The sequence below is a fragment of the Trachurus japonicus genome, chromosome 1, assembly GCF_045865225.1.
Source record: "Trachurus japonicus isolate A0001 chromosome 1, Traja_1.0".
NCBI lineage: Eukaryota > Metazoa > Chordata > Actinopteri > Carangiformes > Carangidae > Trachurus > Trachurus japonicus.
The window spans coordinates 24266479-24290009 of NC_140907.1; the positions used below are offsets into that span (position 1 = coordinate 24266479).

General features: G+C 40.9%; 2 protein-coding genes across 9 annotated transcripts in view; both read right to left on the minus strand.

Annotated features, from left to right (window-relative positions):
- gab1 (GRB2-associated binding protein 1) overlaps positions 1–10342 on the minus strand; it is a 48889-nt gene extending 38547 nt beyond the window's left edge. For 7 of the 8 annotated variants that reach the window (XM_085781650.1, XM_085781629.1, XM_085781612.1 and 4 more), the window contains exons 1-2: positions 9903–10342; positions 9627–9794 (exon numbers count right to left, since the gene is read on the minus strand). In XM_085781650.1, coding sequence (XP_085637776.1) covers positions 9627–9698 — 72 coding nt within the window. In that variant the 5' untranslated portion in view covers positions 9699–9794; positions 9903–10342. Of the gene's footprint in view, positions 1–9626; positions 9795–9898 lie in introns of all 8 variants that reach the window. The other variant, XM_085781595.1, reaches the window with a different exon arrangement.
- A 2635-nt stretch (positions 10343–12977) lies between these two features.
- Positions 12978–22731, minus strand: usp38 (ubiquitin specific peptidase 38). The gene is made up of 11 exons (XM_085781747.1): positions 22582–22731; positions 19835–20525; positions 18683–18818; positions 18305–18434; positions 17986–18087; positions 17426–17584; positions 17037–17230; positions 16840–16936; positions 16638–16744; positions 15014–16358; positions 12978–14348 (listed from the first exon to the last, which is right to left on the minus strand). The coding sequence occupies exons 2-11, from the start codon at positions 20514–20516 to the stop codon at positions 14181–14183; spliced, it is 3120 nt and encodes a 1039-aa protein (XP_085637873.1). The 5' UTR covers positions 20517–20525; positions 22582–22731; the 3' UTR covers positions 12978–14180.
- Between the last annotated feature and the right edge of the window lie 800 nt (positions 22732–23531).

Consider the following 23531-nt stretch of genomic DNA (forward strand, 5'->3'; position numbering starts at 1 on the left):
AGAGAAGGTTTTAAAATGTCCTGGTCACAAGATGTTTGGCAGCAATAGCTCCTCTTTGTTGGACTGGTTTGATCATAAATACCACATTAGCCAATATTTTTCCAGCCCATGAGTTGTCGCCCTCAGGCAACATTATACTGTGATAACATCAAGTCAAAATTAAATTTGTGATGTCAAATTTCAAATTCTTAACAATCTAATGAGGCTTTACAGACACAGCCTGTGATTCACAAGAAGAGCAGACAGGCAACACCACAGGCAAAATCACACAGAAAAAAACTATTGCTTTCAAATTGATTGGAAGGTCTTTGGATGTAGAGGTCGAAATACACAATATGGAAACCTCATTTTATAGTTTAAACAACCAATCAATTAATCAAGTGGTCAATAAACAGGAAGTTAGAAGAAAGAAAGTAAGATTATTCCCCATTATTAGGCTATAAGCTTAACCAGCACAATGTTGTTGTGTATAAGACAAACAGATATATTAGAGCTCCATGAGAGCAAACATCTCTTTTTGTTTGTTGAGCAGGTGGTTTATTAAAGGTCTTATTGATCTTTTTCTTTTTTATTGTATTTACAGTTAAGTTAGGTAATCTTCAGTTATCTCTACCTCACCTGGTTCTGTGCCTCGCTGCACTCCTGTTCACTCCATGTGTGTGTGCATGTGTACTTGGGTGTAGTGAGTGCAGCCACGCCTCACAGAGAGAAGACAGAGAGGCAGCGCAACCATAGATGATTAATAGAAAATCAATATATAGAGGTTAATGGTGACAAGGCTCTATTGGCGACTAATTGCAGCAGCCTAAACAACCAATTATCAGGAAGTTGTTGTATTGTACAGATGTTTTTTTTTTTGAGAGACTGCAGCAAAGCACAAACAGGTCAATCTTCAAACAGGGCTATGAAAGCTTATTTCACCAAGAAGTGTGTTAAGTCGCTTGTGACCGTATGTACCCTGGAGACTCAGCTAAAATGGTAATAGTGGTCTTGCTATGAGTTTAGAGGGCCTCCTGTTGGTGAGGAGCAGGTTTTCAAAGTGAATCAAGTGGTTGCCCAGCTCTGTTCTCACGGCTCCTTCATTCTGTCCCCCAGGCATCATGCGTACTCCTCAGCTTCTGCTGAACAGGTGTGTGCTCACAGACTTCTCTGGTTATTGCACTTACAGTGCAAGGCTTACTATTATAATGTTACTTGCAGAGTTTTTCAAGTATTAATCATGAATAGGCTTCAAGTATAGAATTTTTCAGTGAGTCATTGATCGCAAGTGAGTCATCGTGACATCTTTTGTGTCAGAGGGTATGTAACACCTAGAGGAACGCTGCATGTTACATAGCCTGGATGCCTGCAAGTCCATGTTCATCATCACTCTCCTATGCATTGACAATGGGAGCAGAAAAGGTACAGAAAAGATAACCATGACGTAAAGAGGAAATTAGAAGATTTTTGCAAGAGAAGAGTAGTAGAATACAAGCAGGAAAAATAGAAATATAAAAAGGCAGAGCGAGGATGAAGACAGAAGAGGGAGAGAGAGTACAGGACCCCTCCTCCTCTCTCTTCACCCACCATCTGGTAGCCATCAGCGTCTCACACAGGAAGGGGCGGCCGTGCCTTGCTGGGGCGCCAGGGAGCGGCTCCTCTTCCCTCCCAGTGCTGCAGAAACAACAATTGGCCAGTGCATTGCATTGCATTGCTGTGCTGTGCTGTGCTGTTCTGCACAGTGCAGTGCAGCGCCCATCCTAGCCTGAGCTGAAGGGTCAGCAGCAGCAGCAGCCCGGGACCAGGCGCTCACACCCCAGCAGACCAGCAAAGAGGAGCACAGAGCAACCTCACATTCCTGCTGTCTGTGGCTGCCAAGAAGCACTGGGAACGGAAAAGAAAGAAGGAGAGAACAGAGAGCTGCTCTCACTGGAGGCTGCCTAATGGTGTTGCTCTGAGAAGCACTCCACTCTTTCTCATCCCCGTTTGCTTTTTCTTCACTCCCCTCAACAATGATGACAAAGTTATTGATTGCTATTGTGGTACAGTATATCCCTGATCTGCACTCGCTGCATACATATTTACACCACACCATTAGCCTTGAGGAAGTTCCCCCTGCTTTGCAAGCATTCAGGGAATGCACATTATCATAAATTTGGCCCAACTTCTGTTTACCCCCTCCCCCCCCCCCAACCCTCTGACAACACACACACATCAAGCTGATGGGAACCGAGACCTCTGCAGCCTTTTTGTCTGGTTAGTGTCGACCATCTCCGGCCATCTGTGTTCTCAAACCAGCCCTGTTCTACGTCCACAACACACTACAACTACACTCTGGAAATAGAAAGCAGACTTATGACAGTGAGTGACACACACTATTTTTACTGCCTGGTGTCATTAGTTTAACAGTTGAAACGATGCAAAGCAAGTATGTGAGTGAGAGTTTAATTTTTTTTTATCTCTACAACTTCATGAGCTTTTAATTGAATCTGTGCATGGGAGAATGGTCAGGCTAAATTGTAAGACATGAAAAACAAAAATGATGACGTGTATTATTCGCTTTGCCAAACACTTTCTGTCATCTGTGTTTAATAATAGCAGCACTTGGAACTGTTCGAATTGGCAAGGTGACAAATGGCACAAAGGGATGATTTTATGGCTGGACACAGGATTATATTCCAATAGAAAACACAACTCTGAATCCGTTTCCCGCCGTGTTTCAAGCAGGAAAACCAAGTCTGCATTAGCACCAGTTCTCTGCAGTCGCTCCCTGCGCTGCTTTGTGGTGACTTGGCACAGAGGACAGTAAACAGCTGCACCAGGCAAAAAGAGACACATCTGTTTACAAAATGCTTCATTCAGCCTTGACCCACCAATTCAATTCAACAATCTCATTGTTCCATTAAAGCAACAAATTAAGTTGATGGAAGGGTGTGATGGCGTAATATCAACATTCGGAGGGGAATCGTGCAGAATCAGCACAAAGCGCTACATATGTGGTAAACGCTGAACTGGTCTACACTGGGTCACAATGATAGTGCACTTATAAATGCTAGTGTGCTGTACTGAACCTTGTCTGTAAATCTTAGAATCTTTCATGGCATCCTTATAATGTACTAGTATCCAGGAAATCTAAATTTAAATTAAAAATACAATCACATCTGAATGAATATACGTATCCAACAGCCAGTTTCTAAATGATTCATGCTCCGCTCCATTATCTTTCAAGTGAAACACAACTTTCACATATCACACACTTTGCCATTTTAAAGTGTCCTTTAGGTCAATTTCACTGCTTTGAATCGAACAGACCTACGTTTGTGTTCCAGTAAACCTCTGAATAAAAGAGCTAACAAGACGCCTAAACAATCATCTCAGTACTTCTTATGCTCTGTGGTGGCCCATGACAATATTAACATTCACAACTACATATTGATTTCCTATTTTCTTTTACTTTTTCAAATGGGTAAGATATTATTTCACAGTAGAGCTGTACACAGTGCATTGATTTGCTCAACCCCTCCTTGCCCCCTTGTCTCTCTCTCTCTCTCTCTCTCTCTCACACACACACACACACACACACACACACACACACACACACACACAACCACATTGGCTACAGACCATCTATGAACAGCCCCTCCTCTCTGTGCACTCTGAATCAAAACATGATCATGCGCGGGAGGAACAATTGTTGTTAGATTTCCCCTGCGGAGGAAACAGTTAGCAGAGATGCTATAGTCAATATCAACTGCTCTTGCAAGTAGATAATATTAACGATACTTCTTTAACTCTGATGCACTGAGTGTTAACCTGCAATCCACATGAAAAATGATTTACGGCTGCAAAGAAATGTGCTCACAGTGCTGCCAACTCTCAGACGGGTTTGTCAGTTGCTGGCTGTTTTGTTTTGGTGGTTGTGTGTTTTTCTTTGTGATGCAATGGCATGATTTCAGGCTTACTACACACTATAAATATCCAGAAGAAAAAGGAGACCAATCACAATCATGTTCACCTCTCTTCTGTTTTTGAAACAAAGACTAAAACAACCACTTAGTTCACAGAATATTCCTGGGAAAAGAAAATAGTGTTCAGTCTCACACAACCAACTCTACTGATAAAAATGCCACTGCAGAGTTAAACAGCACAGAATCTGATGATTTGTATTTGTTGAATCATTGCAGTCCAACTTTGGCGTCAGTTTAGGTACGTTGAAACTGATAGGCCTATGTATAACTAGGTAATGATATTCTGTGTCTGGAACAAAAGTGGACTAGCAAGGATAACTATTGTAGTAGCACAGATATTAATATTTAATGGTTATTTGTTTGTAATGGACATTAAATAATTAATGGCACACGCAATCCATTTTCAAGCTGTGGCAGATCACACAGCAATGGTCTGCTCGGTCCAAATGGAGCGCAGTGTAGCTGTGTTGGTCAGGACATGGTCCAGTGATTTTTTTTTCTTTGTTAGCCTAAGAGGCTAATGCTGCACAAGAACCCCTCTGTTGCATCCCATTCGGGTTGCTTGTTTGTTTGTTTCTTCAAGCATGTGGGGAGGGGAGGGAAGGGGGGGTTTAACAGAAAGTGAGTGTTTGTTCTCTGTTCCACTTGCTAAGCAGATTTAATGAATCCTCTACTTAATCAAAAAGCTATGCCTTTGTTTTCGTCTGACCGCGCCGTCACATACATATTTCTCTTCAGCAGTTTGCAAAATGACAATTGTTCCCAGTTAGCCGCAGACAAAGTAATGGCTAACGGTCATGTGCTGTATACTGTAAATCCATTTTCTCCCAGCTGAGAGGAATCAAGACCAGCAGCATGTAGTAGTACGTCCTCACTCTCCCTTTACAGCCATCAGAGGAGGACCTTCAGGGTTCAATATTTTCCTTCATCCGGTCTACCCTGTAGCCTTGTACTCCAGCACTGAGGCCCTATTAAGGGCTGGACAACGTGTGCAACAAAATCCTAATCTGTTTTGCTGTGGGTACATGCTGCCTTTGTAATGAATTAAGATGGAGACTAAATGTGGGGTGATGAAATGGGAGCATGTGACAATGAAAAATTTGGTATTGCAGTGTTTAGGGAACCACTCTTGAAAGCAGCTGAGGAACAGTTCTTGTAAACACACAGAACTGGGTTGGTGGGCCACTCCTGATGTCAGTATCACAAGTCTGTGGTTCCAGTTTCCTTCAAAAAAAACAGCAGAGACGAGATGTCTCAAAGTATAACATTTTGACAACTTGTACATTTTGTTCTACGTACGCAGCCGATGCACCAACAATCCCCTTACCTATTGTTCCTGTTTCAGTGTCTCAACAAAGCATCACCTCCTTTTGCTATCATGATATGATGTAGCAATATTGTCACATGCACACCATCTCTTCTGAGAGTGATGCTGAAACATGACCTTGTGTCTTCATCCCTGCATTTCCTCAAGTCCCTGTGATAACACACTGCAGATGTCCCGAAGATACCAGTCTTCAAAACCGTTCCTTTGAAGAGGGTTTTACAAGTGGACCTCGACAGAAATTCACAGATTGAGAGGTAAGAGAAATGAAAGACAAAAAGGAGAACCAGATGGAAAATGCAGTGTCAATGAAACGGAAAACCAGCCAGAGTTATGACAAACTCTGGCTGGGGAAAGGCCTACAAAAGCAATTGTGGTTAGATATCTTCACACTTGCTGTAAAACAAGACATTAAAGGAAGAGAGTCTGGACTCTTTCTCACAGATTTCTGATTGCAGCCATGAATTATTCCACTATTGAGACCACAATATTGCCTATAATGTGTATATCAAATGCTGACTGAGGCGCTGAAGAGACAAAGGCCAGACTGACCACTCTCATTTCTCTGAGAGAGAGAAAAAGAAAAACACTGATCCCATTTTGTGTCTGTATCTCAACAGACATTTTTTAAAAGATTAAAACGTCTTTTTCTGATTGTATCAATTTTAGGAATCCATGGTCTATGTATGGGCTAATCTGTGACTGGCTAACAGCAGGTGATGGTGACCAAAATTTGGGCGTTTGAGTATTGTCTGTTCACACTTGTTTCATTGGCACTATAGAAAGAGGCCAACAATGCAACATTGCAGAGTGTCAAGCCCATGATGACTGGAGCTGTTCAGACACAGACAGATCAGCTGAACTACCCTCACATTTGAGCTCCACCAATAAGCAGCAGAGCCTTCAGGGCAAACTTTGCCCTGAGTGGTAAATCAGGTAAGCAGGGGCCCCGGCTTCCAGTGAACTGCTGCTCAGTCTGTCTGGAAATGAGGCTTAGAGAGCTGACGCTGGTGCCATGTTCACAGTGTTAAGTCTGGTCATTTTTTTTAATTCAGTCATTAAACTTTCCTCCAGAAATTCACCGTAACACATCTGTTTCCATTTCTCTTGAGAGGGTTCTGTTGTATTATCATGATAAAAATATAAAGAGTTGGCATCTTTAAAAAAAAAAAAGGAGCATTTTTAGATCATTCAGTTAACAGATGTAAACTGTGAGGTCTGACATGTCAAAGATGGGAAAAATCATAATGATTTTCATGTCATATGCACATTTGTGGGAAATATTTTTCACTAACACAACACTGTGTGCCACATGTGTCCCGACAATGGGTCAAAGTACTTAACCTGAGTGAATGGTCAAAAAACAAAAATCACATGCAGGCAGAAGATTGGCTTAACTTTCAACAGTCAACAGCATGACTTGGCCAATGTCAATTTCTTTTGTGAGAAGACATCAACTTGTCTTATTCTCTAACATGTATATACGAAAAACCAAGAATGTTTTCAGACAATTCAAATGGTGTGTATTATTTCCAGTTTGATTAGTGTTCAATCAAGTGTTTTGTGAATTCCTAAACAGGTCCCTCTTCAGACCAGCTGTTGGAAAACAAGTTAAAGAATAGCTAATGAGACTAACCAAAAAGAGCAAACGACTGAAGCAGCAACCAAGAAACTAGTATCACCTATGTTTTAAACAGGAAGCAACAGTGGAGATTAAAAAGTTTGCGAAAATGTGGCGAGAACATCAAGATTTCACGTTGACTGATATCCCACAAACATCAAGGACAGAGATTACATCATAGCCACCAAACACACTAGCATTTACATGGCACCATGTATGCATACAATCCCAGACAGTTAGATGTGACTACAAAGTTTTTCATACCTTGCCCTTACGTTAACATTTTACCATATACTACCAAAATAAGGACTGTGCGTAATAAGGCACGTAACGTTGAGCCAGTTACACTAAATGCTTTGTCATCCAAGTAAGTAAACTCAAAAAGTAATTACATTCTAGCAAGTGCTTCCTCTTGACAACATTATTCTCTAATCAAACAAAGAACAGGGACTCGTCATCCAATAAGAAATGTCCCCAGATTACTCAAACACTAAATCTATTCCTAAATTTAGCCCTCAAACTGTGATCATTTCCAGCCTTAAACCACAATACCTCATTTCCAGCTAAATTATTTCTATTTTTGAGAATAAACTTCTCTATTTATTGAGCATCAGCTCAAACAGCTGGTGGTGAGTTCCCAGATAGGTAACATTTGAACAATTTGTCATCTGCCAAAAACAGGACAGTCAGCACTTCTACGGATTACACAGTCTCATGTGATCAAGCACTATGACCTCCTTCGGGGAGGGGAACCATGTACCAATCACTGTCTATTCTGTTAATCAGTATTTTGTCAATTGACAATAGGCCTAACATATTAATTTTAGCTTTTATGTAGCCTATACATTGGGCCGCGAGAACACACTCCTGTCTGACAAATCTGGTCCAAAAAATATATATATATGAGGGGTAGACAGTGGTGTGGGTCTCTAAACCCCACATAAAAAGTACATAAGAGGTCTCCCCTGTTGTGTTAGTTTATCTTATGGACTTGTAATGGCTGCCCCTTGCTTCAAAATGCAAAATTCCTCAACAATAAAAAGCCACAGGCACAACCCTGAACGGTCATTACCACAAAATATGAAAACAAAAAATAATGTCAGCGAATCAGCCGTGAACCACTAACATTCCTCTGTACCAAACCAGTATCAGAGGACTTCCTGGGGTCCTCATACATACACAAGAGAGGGCCTCCTGGCTATTCTCTGACTGCTACTGTGCCCAGAACAGTTATAATACTGGAGCCGTTAGTTGCCATATCCTCTTGAGAATGGCTAAGTCCTCCTCCAGCCGGTTGTTTACTCTATTGAGAAAGAACTATTTCGGGTCATTATAGCAAACGCTTTGTTTTGGGAGGGGGGGGTTATATCAAGTGATGCAGAAGTGAGAACATGTTGAAGTGGGAACTAAAAGTTTTCATCCACTCCACACTGTAAATAAGGCTGCCCACTGATGGTAATAATGGTTTGTTCTTCCATCACAGGGTAAATAAGATGTGTCTGATTACTGTTATAAAGCCGTGAGTGATGATTACTACCCCATAATAAAAAAAACAACAATTACAACAAAAATTCTCACAATCAGACTTCCTCTTCGTTTACGCAGAAATCAATCTGCCACAAATGAGTGATTCTATGTAGTATTAACAAGACTTTAGTTTCATCGCTTTCAGAGAAAACATTTCATTGGAGCTTTGTTTTTTGTAAAAACATATTCTCAAGTTGCGGTCTACATAATCCAAATATCAATATTGGAGATATTCACTGATCCACCAGGGACAGCATGTAGACTTGACAGTTAACACTGTGCTACTGAAGTTATTTGTCTTTGCACCAGAATATTGAAAAGGTTTTCCAAGTGGGTGACAAAAAAGCATCAAATCACAATGACAATTCACTGCTAGTATGAAAAATATGTTATGTCTTCACTATAGTTTAGAGCCATGTAACATTGTGTGAATAGCATGTGTGCATGTGTATGAGTGATTAGTCAGTCAGTATAGGGCAGTAAACACTAATCATTACACTAACTGTGGCAAAATGATATTTCATTGCACACATCTGACGACTCTCTACAACCACACTGTTTGAGAGCTGCAGGAAGTGGCCATCCTTTGATGTATTCCCCAGTTGTTTTGTAAGCCATTTAACCCTTGGCGTGACCATGTAGCCTACCACCTTTGACACAGGGAGTGCTGACTGTGTCTGCACAAGCATTTACTCCCCAAGGTAATCACTGCATTGTGTTTTACCGGTCAAAGAAAAATCAAAAGCTCATTGGGGAATGTAGTGAGAACTGATCGTAAAGTTAAAAAAAAAAGAAAAAAAAAGAAGACTTAGATTAGGTTGTCCTCTGATGAAAAAAAGTGTCAAAACAACAGCCATGTGCCCCCCCACCCCTGTAAAGTGTGCCTCAGCAAAACACGGACCTTCTAATTTGCTATGTCACTGTTATTGTGAGCGGCGACTACTTGGCAAACTGTGCTCAGACAAAACGCAAACACCGGGTCAGGTTCAGAAAGTTAAAACACACACACACACACACACATACACACACACACACAGTACAAGTTGTTGTAGAGAAGATGAGGCCTACACATGCCTGTCACTGTGTGGAGCCGTGCATATGAACATGAAAGACACCCAGCAGAGAGAGAGAAAAAAGCTTGGTGTACTTCGTGTAACAGGTTACTTTATTATTACAACGTAACAAATAGGATATAAAGTGCACTTACGTAACGTCTCAACTTTTTTTCAGGAGGAGACTTTCTCAGCCACCCTGAGCACACCACATCTCCCCCACTCATATCTGCTGCTCTTTTTTCTTGCTCTCCCTGGAGTTTGAGCGGAGATTGCTGCTGGCTTGCTTGGCTTCGTTTGTTTTTGGGAGTGTCTTCTCGTACCTGAAAGAAAAAAAAAAGAGAAGACGCGGACACAAAGAAAAAGAAAAGTTAAAATGTAGTAGTAGTAGGGTGTATTTTGAAACACTCCTTCTTCCAAAGTCGACTCACCGACAGCAGGGCAGTTGTCTGAAATGCACAGAGCAGATTTTCCACCAGTTGTAGTCAAACACACGGATATATCCTGATCTTGGAGTGAATATAAACCTCTGCGGCACCGCCTTTTGTACAAATATCAACGCTGACTTGTGTATTTTTGTTCAAACTGCAACGCTGTGTGGGCAAAAAAAAAACAAAAAAAACAGACACAGCCAAGTGAAAGTCGCTAAGTTTTTTGTTGTTATATGTAACGCCTCATGCTAATTCCCCGTCAAAAGTGGAGCGTGATTCCTAGTTGGCGAGGTTTTTTTTAAATGTAGCTGTCCGTCCCACAGTGTAACCGGTGCATAGTTGTCGTTTCTTCCTAAATTAAAACCAAGCTTCACCCGTAAACACAGTGGTTCCGCCGAGCTTCCCTACCAGTTTACTCCCATGGTTCCTTAATTGTGATTGACAGGGTGGCTCCGTCTTTCCCTAAACTCACCCTCCTCTCTCTGGAACATGGCGTCGTCAAGCCAACGAACCCAACCGTTGAAATACCGGAAGTGAGGGGGCACTGCTTTCAAAATAAAATGCCTGGTTCTATTTGTTTCAACGACTACGGCCAAAAACTGACATTTGAAGTCGCCTGCATTGTTGGCATTTCGTGAATACGCATTTAGCTATTCCAGTCTATTCATAATCAGAACTGAGCAACCCCTAAGTAGTATTATTAATTTCACCACATTCCTTCTACGAGCGCTTTTTAGTCGCCGACGATTTTGTTTTGAAAGTTAAAGCCGGAAGTTGTGTCGATATAACTCGTGTAGTTTTGGACCACTAGTTTGGAGGACGAACAGGGGAGGCGGCGGCGTGCAGGGAAAACTGTAGAGCTTCAACCATGGGACATGTAGTTCAAAATTGTTTGCGTTCCGTCCCAAAAAAAACAACAAAAGAGTGAAGGGCGGGTTGGTAGATGAACAATGATGCAATAGAGCTAAATGCATCTTTGGGTGAATACAAAAAAGTGGGCTCAGACAGTTGGAGAAAGGACAAAGAAAGGACCCACCTCAGTGTGAACCGAGAGGTCCCAACAAATCATTGCATGTCTTTACTACATCCATTATGTCTGATGTGTTCCCCCAGGAAAACTCGCGCCATATATCATGGCATGTTTTCATAATGTCAGTATACCCAAGTGTAGCCTAGTTTAGTGCATTTATTTGGTCTCTTTATAATTATAATATATATATATATATATAAAATTGCATAATGTGTTTTTAGTTAGGCCTATATAGTTTTCTGATCTAATGATTTATTCATGATAGGCTACTAACTATATCCAACAGATTCTCTACCATTGTTTGCATGTCTTTTGAACTACATTCCCATGTGTTACAAAGCCAAGATTAACACTAGTCCTGGCTTAATTGTTCACCACATACATGGTTAGAAAGAGGTTATAAGCTTAATATTGATCTGCCTCTCCCAAAAACTGATCAATTTCCTGGGTCGAACAGAGCATCCATAACTGATCTGTTCCACTAAGAAACACGTGCTTTCCAAGGAGTTGGATCGGTATCTGAGGAATCTTATTGGAATGCTATTGTAATGGTAAACACCCCCCACCCCCCCAAAGGATTCCCTGCAAGTCTATGATGAATGACTTTGCCTTTATACAGGCACATTACCTCTTTCAACAGCCTGGGTACTGATGAAGAAATAGCGAGCAATTAAAGGCTGTACACACAATACACAATTTCCTGTCAGTGAATTCTCTTCCACAATACCATATACAGTATTTAGCTCTTATGTATCAGATTTCCGGAAATTATTCTGACTGTATGACTCAGAAATTTTGCATAAATCTGTTAAGCCATGTCTTCGTCTAATGTCCCTTGGTGTGCTTCGCAAGTGCATACATCTTTAGTTTGTGGACATTACAGTATCCAAGTGGTCAACTGAGGATATCTGACTTTGCTGTGCGTACATGTCATTGCACCAACACTAAATGGAAACCTTTGTGAGTATTATAAAATGCTAATGTGGCCTTAAATGTGAAGAGACCATATAATATCACAGTCCCCGGAGTTAACATTTCAACAGAAATGTAATGGTTTGGTTGATAAATAATTGAGAGTCATTGATTTTTTTCGAATGCCCTTTAAAAGCTTTGAACCTACTGCCGTGTTTTTCCACATCAATTGCATATTAGCAAAAATGGCACCTTCACAAATAATTGCTACTGCTGCAACATAACTGTCAATTGTCCTATGCCTGTGGGAATAGTGAGTGCATGTGATTTCACAGTTCCCTTTTCAGTCATTGCTTTGTCTATTTGCACTTCCATTTGTACAGAAACATTTTGCAATCGAAGCAACAAATGAGAGGATACACATGTTTGTTTTGATGAATTATGAAACCACATAGAGTTGTTTTTTTTAATCAGCATAGTCACTTACATACTAAAATTGTCATCCTTTTATGTAATTTTTGAGGTCTGCAATCTCAGTAATGTGCTAAATATAACATTTAAACATTTTCATTTTGAAGAATTTCAATTAAAAACGGATTATTTGCAATTTCAAATCCATCTCACCACATTCAAATGTAGCTCCTGAAAGAAACAGAAAGGTCTGTAAGAACTGCAAAGACAAGAAATCATGAACAGTAGTTAACATGTGGGACTACAGACGACTCCAAATAGTCAGTATAGTTCCTGCAGTGGAAATGCTGAAATCTATGGTAATATGACATAATTAATGAATTTCCCTTTGGGGATAATAAAGTAATTCGAATTTGTATGACTGTAACATGGACATTTAGATACACTTCAGCTGTTCAGCATAACCTTGGTGTTGAGTTCATTTCGACAGAAATTAACGAATGGTTTCCAGACACCGTCTGCTGCTCGTGTTTCCATGGTCAAATCTAGTTCTAATCTATTTTTTCCATATTTTGAATTTCCAATTATTATTACAGTTATTGTCTTGCCATATAAGTAATATTACATTTTATAGTTTAGTCCCTAACATCTGCCCACCGCTTTGTCCAAAAAACCACTTTAAATTACGTTACCTTCCTGGTTAAGTAAGACATCTAACAAACACTGATTTGTTTTTACTGGAGGGAAAGGTGAAGCCAATGTGAATATTAACACAGTACAGCTGAGGTGTAAATTCAGAGAATTTCCTCTTCAAAAAGTCTGCATTAAATATCAAAAGGCACATAAAATCAGCATGAACACAAAAGTCTCCCTGAATGATCAAATCAGAGGAATACATCAAAATATGCTGCCAAACAGTTACCTGTTGTCAAATCTGTTTAAACAAGTAGTTTGCAATTGAGTCCTCTGTAAATCACACGAGCTAACAGTGTGAAAACAGCCTTAATATTCTTATTGAAAATGCCTTTATCTTGAAAATTTCCCATATATAGATTTCACTCTCCATATATACTTTGTATTCCATGATTATGCAGAAATCATGTTTCAGTCACATATGTACATTTATTGCATGGAATATGAAACCTATAAAACACCAAAGCACACATCAAAAAAGATTTAAATATCTTGAAAATTAAACTCGACAGCTCGTGAAGAAAAACTGCTGCATGCAAATCAGAAAAGTAAACAAAGTTTGTCAGAACTATGACAAATCAAAATCAGTTTATCTTACAGTTGAATACTTTCTTCTGTACTGTGCACTGCACATGCATGTGTTTGCATATGTTTGTGTGTTTGTCTCTGTGTGAGGTAATATCAGAAACACTCAAGACAAGCCAGACGACATGAACCTGTTCTAGACTGAACTGATTTCACATCTTTATCATAAGTAACGTAAAGATTATTATGAGGCTTATGGTTACTAAAGTTACTTCAATGTAATCAAATTATATTTCATCATATTTATTTGATTTAAGGGAGAGAATACACCTGCACCAGTGAGTGTTTTCCACCTCAAGCTTTAAAATTTGACAGATTAATGAAAGATTACAATACTCGGATCGCATTGGAAAACAACCTGAATAAATAAAAAAAAAAATATTAAATGATGACTGAAACAGTGGTATAAAAACCATTTTAGTCATAATCAAATCTGAGACCAGTACAGATACTCTATGTGTGTATGTGCATGTTTGTGTGTGTGTGTGTGTGTGTGTGTGTGTGTGTACTCTTAGATCATTTCAGTGCTCTTTTTTTATGAAGTTATATGCACATCTATGATATGACAGTTCAAGCTCTTGAACGAAGCAGTCCAGAACTCCTGTAGTGCCAGTTCATACAGGTTTCCTGCAGCATGTTTTTGTCTTTCAGAACACCAGTCTGCTAATGGTATTGAAGCCCCCGCCTCCTCCTCCTCCACCACCAGATGGGCCACAGCTCCCTGGTGGGTTATTGTCATCTGAACCGTTGGGCCTGAATGAGCAGGAAGATGAAGGGGCCTGGAGAGCCTGGGTCCGAGCATTCAGCTCCTGTTCCTATTGACATTGTGAAGAAAGGTGACATTTTATTCACAGTTCTAAATTTTAAAGGTGTGCACAACAAAAAGAGAGATTGTTAATCTCAAGGTATCTCTTCCTGGATAAAGGTTAAATAAATAAATAAACAAAAACAATGCCATGCCAAAGAGTTAATTAAGCAATGGTGTAGGTCTGTGTGATTGACAGTATATCAGTTGGTGTCATTTCACACTGCTCCAGCGCCCTCTAGAGGCCATTTCCTTTAGTTACTTGTACAAGTGTGGTGGAATGTCAACCTAACATAGCACAGTTCAATGACTCGTGAAATTACACCTCATGTCTTATAACAGGACAGTTCAGATTAGACTTCAAGTGCAGTCAAAAAAAAAAGGGTCCCATGCCCTGAAGGCTTTTAGTTATCTGTAAAGGTTCGGTCTGTTTTCACTCAGCCATTTTCTAAATGAGGGAATCTTGCACGGTCCTCAACATTCATAATAACCTCACACTTAGAGGGGGTGAGTGGTAATTACATTATACGTCAAATGCATGTTAAGCATAGAGAATAAGCAAATATTCAGGCAGAATATCCAATAAAACTTAGCTGGTTTTAGTTGTAGTTTAAATGTGTGCCACAATGCCTGCGTGTTGGATGAGAATGTTTTCTTTTGTCCACCTTCGCTTACCTGTAAATACAGCTTGTTGTCCTTGATAATAGCATCTAGCAATTCTTTCTGCAAGGGAGGTTCAGCATTCAATCTCATTCCATTTGCCATCACTCCCCCATTTACGTCCTGCCCTAGTAGCTCCTGTTTTCTGTACATAAGCACATAAGCTGTGTCCTTGGGGAAGCGATTAGTAATGTTTTGCACCGATTGGAAGGATGTGAATGTCACTCTGCTGTCATTGAACAGCAGCCAATCCTTAGCCTCCTGGACACCGCTAGGGACCACGTCTCCTTGTTGGGGGGGAATTGAAAGAGCTGAGCAAGTGGAGAGGCTACACTCGGCCTGGCCGTTCCCCAAATCCTCCTTGAGGGCAAAGTGATTGGCTGGATGCTGTGTCCCGTCTGCTCCGTTGATGTTACGACCGTACGAGTAGTAGTGGCCGCTCTCGGATGATATGCCAGAGTGCATCACCACTGAGCTGAGAACGTAGGGCACTGACAGGACTGGCATCTCTCCTCCTCCGATTATCTGCTCTGTTCCATCTATCCTCTCCTTCTCTTCCTCCTCGTCGTTTTGGGATGGTTTGAGCTTCTTGGCCAGATTCTCGCTGCTCTCAGGAGAATCCACTTGAAGAGGAGAAGAGGTAGAGGAGGAACATTGCACGGGCATCAAAGGAGCGTGTACTGGAAGTCTCATGAGTGGTGGGATGGTCACATTGTCCAGAATCTTCCTCCGGACGTGGCATTTGGCATCGTATGAGAATCGCAGCAGGGTGAGGATCAAGTACTCGGGTGCCGACACCACTTTCATGGTCTTCTCTGCCCGCTGGAGGGAGCTACACTTCTCACAGAAATAGGCGTTGTCTTCATCCAGGATCTCTGGAGCCAGAAAATAGTTCACCAGGTCAGGCACAGAGAGAGGAGGCTCATTTGTCACTGGCACAAATTGGACATTGCTAGCCGGGGCTTTGGCTGAGTTTGGGTCGGGAATTTCGCTGCCACCATTGACGGATCCCTGACAGAGAACCTTGGGCTCCTCCGAGGGCCCCTCGGGTTGAGGGCCGTTCTGAGCGGTGGCTGACGGACAGAAGGCCAAAGACAGGTCTGTAAAAGGCTCCTCTTTCTCAGAGATGCAGTTGCATTGCATACAGCAGATTCCTGTGATCAACTTCCCACCAAACATCCTTTCTGTCAAAGTCTTCCCATCGCTCTCTGGTTTGGTTTCTGCAGGAGCTGAGGATGACTCTTCACCCTGCTCTGGAGAAGCCTGGCCTGTTGGGTCTTTGCTGCTTGGATCAACAGGGGAGGCAACCTTTGGCTTAGCTGATTCCAGGACCTGAAGTGTTCTCTCCTCTTCGTGTAACCTTGACATAAGACAGGGACAATCAATCTTTTTTTGGAAAAATACTACTGTGTACTGATTAAAATTTAATAGTATACCACATCTACTCTTTCTTTACAACATGGCCAGTCAAATTGTAAGCTCCAGTCATCCACATTCAACACTCACAATGCTTTATGTGCCTTGAGTTCTTGACAACTATGGCTTTAATCACACATTCTGCATTCAGTGATGCACAAATGATGCACCAACAAACTTGTCTCATTATGATTCACCCAGTCTGCATGGAGTGCCACATTACCTGTCTAGGAGAAACCTGAGGTACTCAGAACAGTCCTGCTGAGAGCCCACATTGAACCAGGGAGGCCGAGATGCATCCAAGAAGTTTCTGGGAGCATATGCTGCCCTCTGTAGGACACAGACATACATACGTGCGTGACATAAACACACAGCCTCAATGTGATCAATATTTTGTGGAATCAGCTACAAAGGACAACACTCACCTGAGTGTGTGCGAGGAAAGCAAAGAGCAGCTGAAGCTTCTTCATTAGTGTGTTTGAACCATTTGGTAGATGTAATGATAAAACATGCCTCCTGAAACTGAAAAAATAATCACGTTTAACCCTCATGTTTCACAAAAACATAACAATGCAACAACTTTATACATGTGTGTCCTTCTGTGTTTGTTTGAATAACTCACTCTGTGGCCATAAAGAGGGTCTGGATGATGCTGTTCATGTAACAGGTGTTCCCCAGGTTGATCAGGCCTGTTTTGCCTGTCTCAGACTTCCCGGCTTGCCTCAGTAGACCAGACACAAATGAATTGGACTGAGATGTCCAGGCACTTTGATTCAACACCAATTTAATCTTTTCCTCTCCAGGTTTTGGGAGATCCTGACAGAAGGTATACAAATAATTTAATCAGACACAGAACAACTTCGGCCCCTTGGCTAAATGTTTAACATGGAAAATTAACATCAAGCATGAGTAGGTTTGGTTTTTTTACTCTTATGCATCTGGCAGGCAAAACACACAAATACTTTCCTATAAATAAAAACATTTTCTAGCATGAGGTCTCCTGCACTTTACCTTGATGGCTTCTAGTATATGGTCATAGAGGTCAGGGAAGCCGGAGTACTGGTACATCATGCAGTGTATGAGCTCGGTGAACTGCAGCAAGAACGCTTTACTGTTAGAGAGACCATCCGTCCTTAAGGATTGGACTAGATGCACCACATGTGGAACAACCTGAGACAGCGAGGGATGAAGAGAAGAGGAAAAATGATGAAGACGCTGCGGTGCTGAAAACACTGGAAGGTACAACTAATATTAATCATACAAATCTGCAGTGTGGTCAGCCCGAGGGTAGCTGCACATAAGGAATCCCACAGAGGGTTCGGACTCATTTGCCGAGTATTTTTGAGACTATTCATGTTTTTAGATACTAATGAAATTGGCCGACTCAAGGGCCATTGCTCGGCATTTAAGCACTTCACACATCATTAGTGGGAGCACGTTGCCGGGCTTGGGGTTCCGGGAGAAGAAGTCTATGCTTTGAAGTAATTTAAGCCAGAGGAGAAGAAAATGAGAAAACCAATAAAGTGGCCATGAGTGGGAAATGGGCTGCGAGGAGACAGGGGACCCCTTACCAAATGGAAGGCCTCAGGAGAGTGCTGGAAACTCAGCAGCATGTGAGAGAGCACGGTTAGCGCCCCCTGCCGCACTATGGGGTACCACAGACGACTGAATACCTGTTGGTTAAAAAGAAATCTTTATGCCACAGTTGGGGAAATGTTTCAATAATTCAAGTATGTCCTTTTTACAAACCTATATTACCTTTAAGAGGAATTGCAGCAATCTAGCTTAGTTATTGCTGTACTTTAACATCTGTGTGGATTATAAAGATGCATAAACTTCCTCATTCCTGAGGTCAATAATAAATTAAAGTAAGGAGTTCTCAATACAAACCAGTTCAATCTTGAGCAGAGTGACATCAATAAGGATCGTGAACTTCTGAACTGCAGCAAGTCCTTTCAGCAGAGCAATAACCCAGGTATCAACATGTTGGGCCAGAGGCCAAGAAAGCCAGTCAATCATCCTAGACAGACACATTAAATGAAGTGTGAATAATGTGCGGAAATGTTATTAAGCATTAAGCATATCAAAGTACTGCAATTTCTTTCAGACAATGTGAAACAAATTTAGGCAAACATGCAGAAAAAATGTGCAACTCCAACTTATATATGTATTTTGTAGATGTCGGAACCGTTGGGAGTAAATATAGCTCATAACTTGACTGCATTATAAAGAATAAGAGTCACAGTTTTTCATCTCAAAAGAGGTTACCTGCAGAGCGCTTTAGTCATGCTTGCATCTTTGACATTCTGGTCTGTAGTGAGGCTCTTGATAAGCACTGTGATCATCTGGATGGGGATGTGCTGGACCAGGCAGGCGAGGGCGATGGATGGGTCAAAGGAAGGGTCTGCAAGATGCAAATCGCAATTAAAGAGGAACATAATTACAACTGGTAATTTTTTACAACATGCAACAACAATGCAAAAAATAGACAACTCTCTTGACTTGAGTTAAAACATCCAAAGCTTGACCAGTTTGTAGTGTCGCATTATGAAACTATATCCTGCACCATCGCTTGCTCTTGATGTTATCTTGTAATAATTTCTACAGTGTCCATTATTTTTTGGTGTAATATGTGTAAAAAAAGGAGTGTTTTGTTTCTCTGGGACAGAAAGACAACATCTTCTCCACCAACAAAGTACTGAATCTCAACTACAGCAATTTAGAAGTGCAATACACCTGGAAAATGTCACTGAAATAGAGGCAGAATGACCTTTTAACCCACTGAGGCTCTGCTCACATTGCTCACTGACACACGCTGTGACTATTTAATTGAAACTGAAGCCTGCTGTTTGTTTATTTTGTGCTGATCTGCAGTTCAGTCACCAGCCACACTGCACAGTAGACTCAGGACAACTCCGAAATTTACCATCAACAAAAGAAGTGCAGCTATAATCAGCTACATCTTCACGACACATACTTTTCCATGAGGAAATGCACTTCTTGAATCCGTGGATTTGAAGGTAACTGCACTGATTGCACGTGTATAAAATGAAGCAACCACCTCCAAAATGAAAATAATCAGTGTGCCAATAATAGTGAATGTGACTTGATTTATATCCAACCTATCCATATGAGAGAATTCAGCCAGTGGATCAAAGTCAGACTTTGGCAGGCCTCGGAAAACCAAAATGAAAAAAAGCTAAGCTATTCCCGGATGCTCAATCATGTGCTAACAGCCCTGCCAAGATTTATGGTGGAAGGGTTTTAAGTCTTTTCTACTGCTAATAGACACACATCTAGCAATCAATCTAACAAAAAATCTAAATGTGTTCATATGCTGATGAATATGAAATTGATATTAAACCTACAGAATAATAAAGGCACTCTGCTCTAGAATAAAAAAGTGTGGAGATGTCTCACCTGTGGAAGAGATGATGGCAAAGACTTCCTGCAGTGAGGGAAGCAGAGTGGCTGGGTCAGCCTTCCAGATGTTCTGCAGCAGCGTGCTAACCTTAGTCACCTTGCCTACATACTCTCTCAGCTCCCGCTCTTGGCTGGAAAAGCAGTGGAAGTAACTGATGGTCCTGACTAGCTGCTGGCAGAACAAAACGCCTGACTTGTCTCTGGGGATGCACTGCACAAAGTCAGACAGGAGACAGCTCAGGCGGGCACACACAACGGGCTCCGGCCGCTCACACACCATCCTCAAAACCTCCACCTGGATCACGCTGAAGATCTCCAGAACCGAGGGGCAGCTGATGAGCAGCCGCAGGCAGCAGTGAATGTAGTCTATTATGGCTGGGTCTTTGTGGTCCAGCTGGCTGTAGCCCTGCTGGAGGAGACTGAGGACAAAGTCTTTACTGAAGAAACGCTCAAACTCTGGGCGATGGTACCGTGCATAGGCATCCAGGACCTGGGAGCCGATCTGCTTCTGGAAGGCATCTTCACCGAGTAAGATGAGCCTGGTGGTGAGAGTAAACAGGGCCTGACACTGCTCCTCTGTCACCTCTTTCTCTGCTGCTTCCACTACCTTCTTCACAATGGCCCTCTTCACTGGAACAGAGTGATCGGAGCTCACGAGGCCCTCCAAAATCTTGTCCATGATGACGGTCTGTAGAGGACAAATCAGAAAGGATTTTTAAAATACAGTACTTGTAATATATACACACATGTCACAATTGTGATGTCTCAAATTGTTTATATTGTTTACACCATATTGAACACATGAGACTGTTTGGTCCCAGTAGTGTATAGAGGTCTTTTCACCCCCAACTGTCAGAGTACACCAATTGTCTGCATTCGGTGGCTGAACACTGCCAGCATACAAACATAGAACATGTTTACTCAGCTGAACAGGCAGCGGCAGGGACTGTTGAGTTGAAAATAGGCATTTTACACCGTTCAACAACTTCCTTAATCATTACACACACACACAAACAAAAAAACATACAACAAGAATAGAACAAATATATATTTTTTGCCAATTAGGATCAATCATCAATTAACTAATAATTATATCAGATTAATATGTTATTTTAGTTTAGTTTTTTTAGTTTTGATGAACACATTCAATAGTTTTTAGTTTTTCTCATGTACTAATATTTTAAAGAATTTACCAGTATAACTGGAAAATTAAAAAAAATTATTAGACAGAGCTCATATTTCCATGGACTGACCATTATGAGACATATTCGCTTCCATACCAAGTAGCCTACACATGGATGTCTACTTTTCAATCGAACATTCATTTTGCTCAACAGCACAACACATTTTTAAAGTTGTTTTGTCAATAATATTAAGTATAAATACCGTACAAATATGTCATATTTTCCATTGATAAAATTAACAGGTCTAAAAGAGTGGTAATAGCCAAGGGGTTTCCTCTGTAACAAATTTGCCTCAATTTTGGCCATCATTTTGATAATAATGAGAGTTTATGCAAATTTCTCTTAACTACAATTTAAGATTTCTAAATTCATTTTTAATACGACATAGACTTAGCTATTTGAAGCCTGAGTCCTGGTCACTCTGGTGAAGGCAGGAAAACGTAGGTGAGTTATGCATTTATTATTCAAATCTAAGTCAACAAAGAGTTAATCATAATAAACATCACATATGTGCATAGCACTCCTTAACAGTATATGATTGATTGATTGATTGATTGATTGATTGATTGATTGATTGATTGGTTTGTTTGTTTCAGTGTCATGCACATTTTTTGTGTCCAGCCTACATGGGCTTATAAGACACTAAGTATAGAAATTTAAGAATTGCTACTAGCCTGTCATCTTAAAAAGAAAAGAAAGGAGAAAAAAACAGGCAAGCTTCCAAGACATACAAAACAATAAACAGTAATGTATGGTCTCAGTGTCCAGGCTTTATCAGTGAATCTAGCCAGGACAGTATAGATCTCCTCCTTAAAAAACAACACAACATATCATGCTCAGACATCCAAAATAAGTCTGGATTATTCTTCTGGGCTTTCTCAAACAAGGACTGTCTCAATTCATCATTCATCATCAGGGCACTGAAACAGAAAAGTAACAAATAATCAAGCTGAATTTAATCCATCCACATATCTATGACAGGCAGTCCAAATATTGTGGTGTTTTTGTACTCCCTTTCTCCCGTCACTCCAACATTATGACTCATCTATCAGCTATCTGCTTTAACAACGTCATAACCCAGCAAACCAAGGTGTTAATGCGTAGCAGCCTATTTCTCAATGATGTTTCTTTTTTCTTTTGATGGCTCGACACCAGAGGAGAACAGCGACGCCGTTGAGCCATTATAAATCAAACCCTGCTGCTGTGAAATGCACCACCACCGGCCGCTATCTGTGGTGGTGGTTGTTGTGTGTGTGTGGAAAAACAGGCGGCTAGCTAATGCTAACGCTGGCTGTAACGTTGAATAATATCTGTATTGTGTCTGACAGCTTAACAAAAAACAAAAACAAAACATGGCCCTCGGAGCTATTGCCGACGGAGACGGTTGACCCCCGCTCCACAGAGGCTGCTGTTATAAACACGCCATAAAATAACAATAATAAAGCTGTGAACAAAGCAACCAAACAGGCCTGACACTAGCCGAGCAGCCACTGACTTAGCATAAATAGCGCTAATATATACACATTAGCGCGATGCAGCGGCGTTGTAATCCGTGCTTACCCAAATAAAGCATGTCCGACTTGAATATCCCTCTGCTGTCGCTCGTAGTTTCAACGACTTTTAACGGTTAAAAACTGTGTAATTTTTTTGGTCAATTTTGTTCGCTGAAAATCAGCTGATTAACCCTCCTGTAGCGTCATTGTCGTGGACGGAGATGCTGGTAGGACCCCTCTGCTATGAGGAGATGCGATCTGTGTCTTAACATTGCCTGTTGGTTAGACAGTTTTTTAGTTTTAGTTTTAGTTTTAGTTTTAAAGTATTAAACCAAGCGGTCTGCTGCGCACAACGTCTGTGAACGTTTCTTAGTAACGATATTTAATGTTGTCAAATCACCGCTGAGTTATTGAAGCAGAACTGAGAGGTTTCTGTTGTAGGCTACAGCCGCTCTGCTGCGTTCAATGACTCCTCCGTAAACCACCCATTCAGAGAAACTATTATCACATTTGTTTTCAACTGTACGTACACAAAAGTGTTCTGACTGGTTGGATGTACAGAACTATATTAGAAGGAAAACCGGACACACCTGCTGCAAGAAAGGGACATTTTTGTTTGCTTTGAGGACAATAGGAAGGAAAAGGACTTGGACTGACTCCAAACCAAGTTTAACGCACTTTTTTGCACGAACTAACAGCATAGCACCACTGGATGTACTGGAAAACCAAAAGGCATTAAAAACAAACTCTATTTTGGTCACTTTTTTATTTAATTAATATGTTTGTTTGTTTGTTTTTTAATGACAATCAATTTTTTCCTACTCTTTGTGTAAATCATTTATTACCCCTGGCTAAAACAGTATTGTTCTGTAGCTACATATAATTGTTAATAAAGCAATTTAAAAAAGAAAAGAAAGAAAAGGTCTCAAACATTCATATCAGTTATACTTTATGACACAGTAAAAAAAAAAAAAAAAAAAGCTTTATTGCAAAGAAAAGCGAGCCCTACATTAAAAA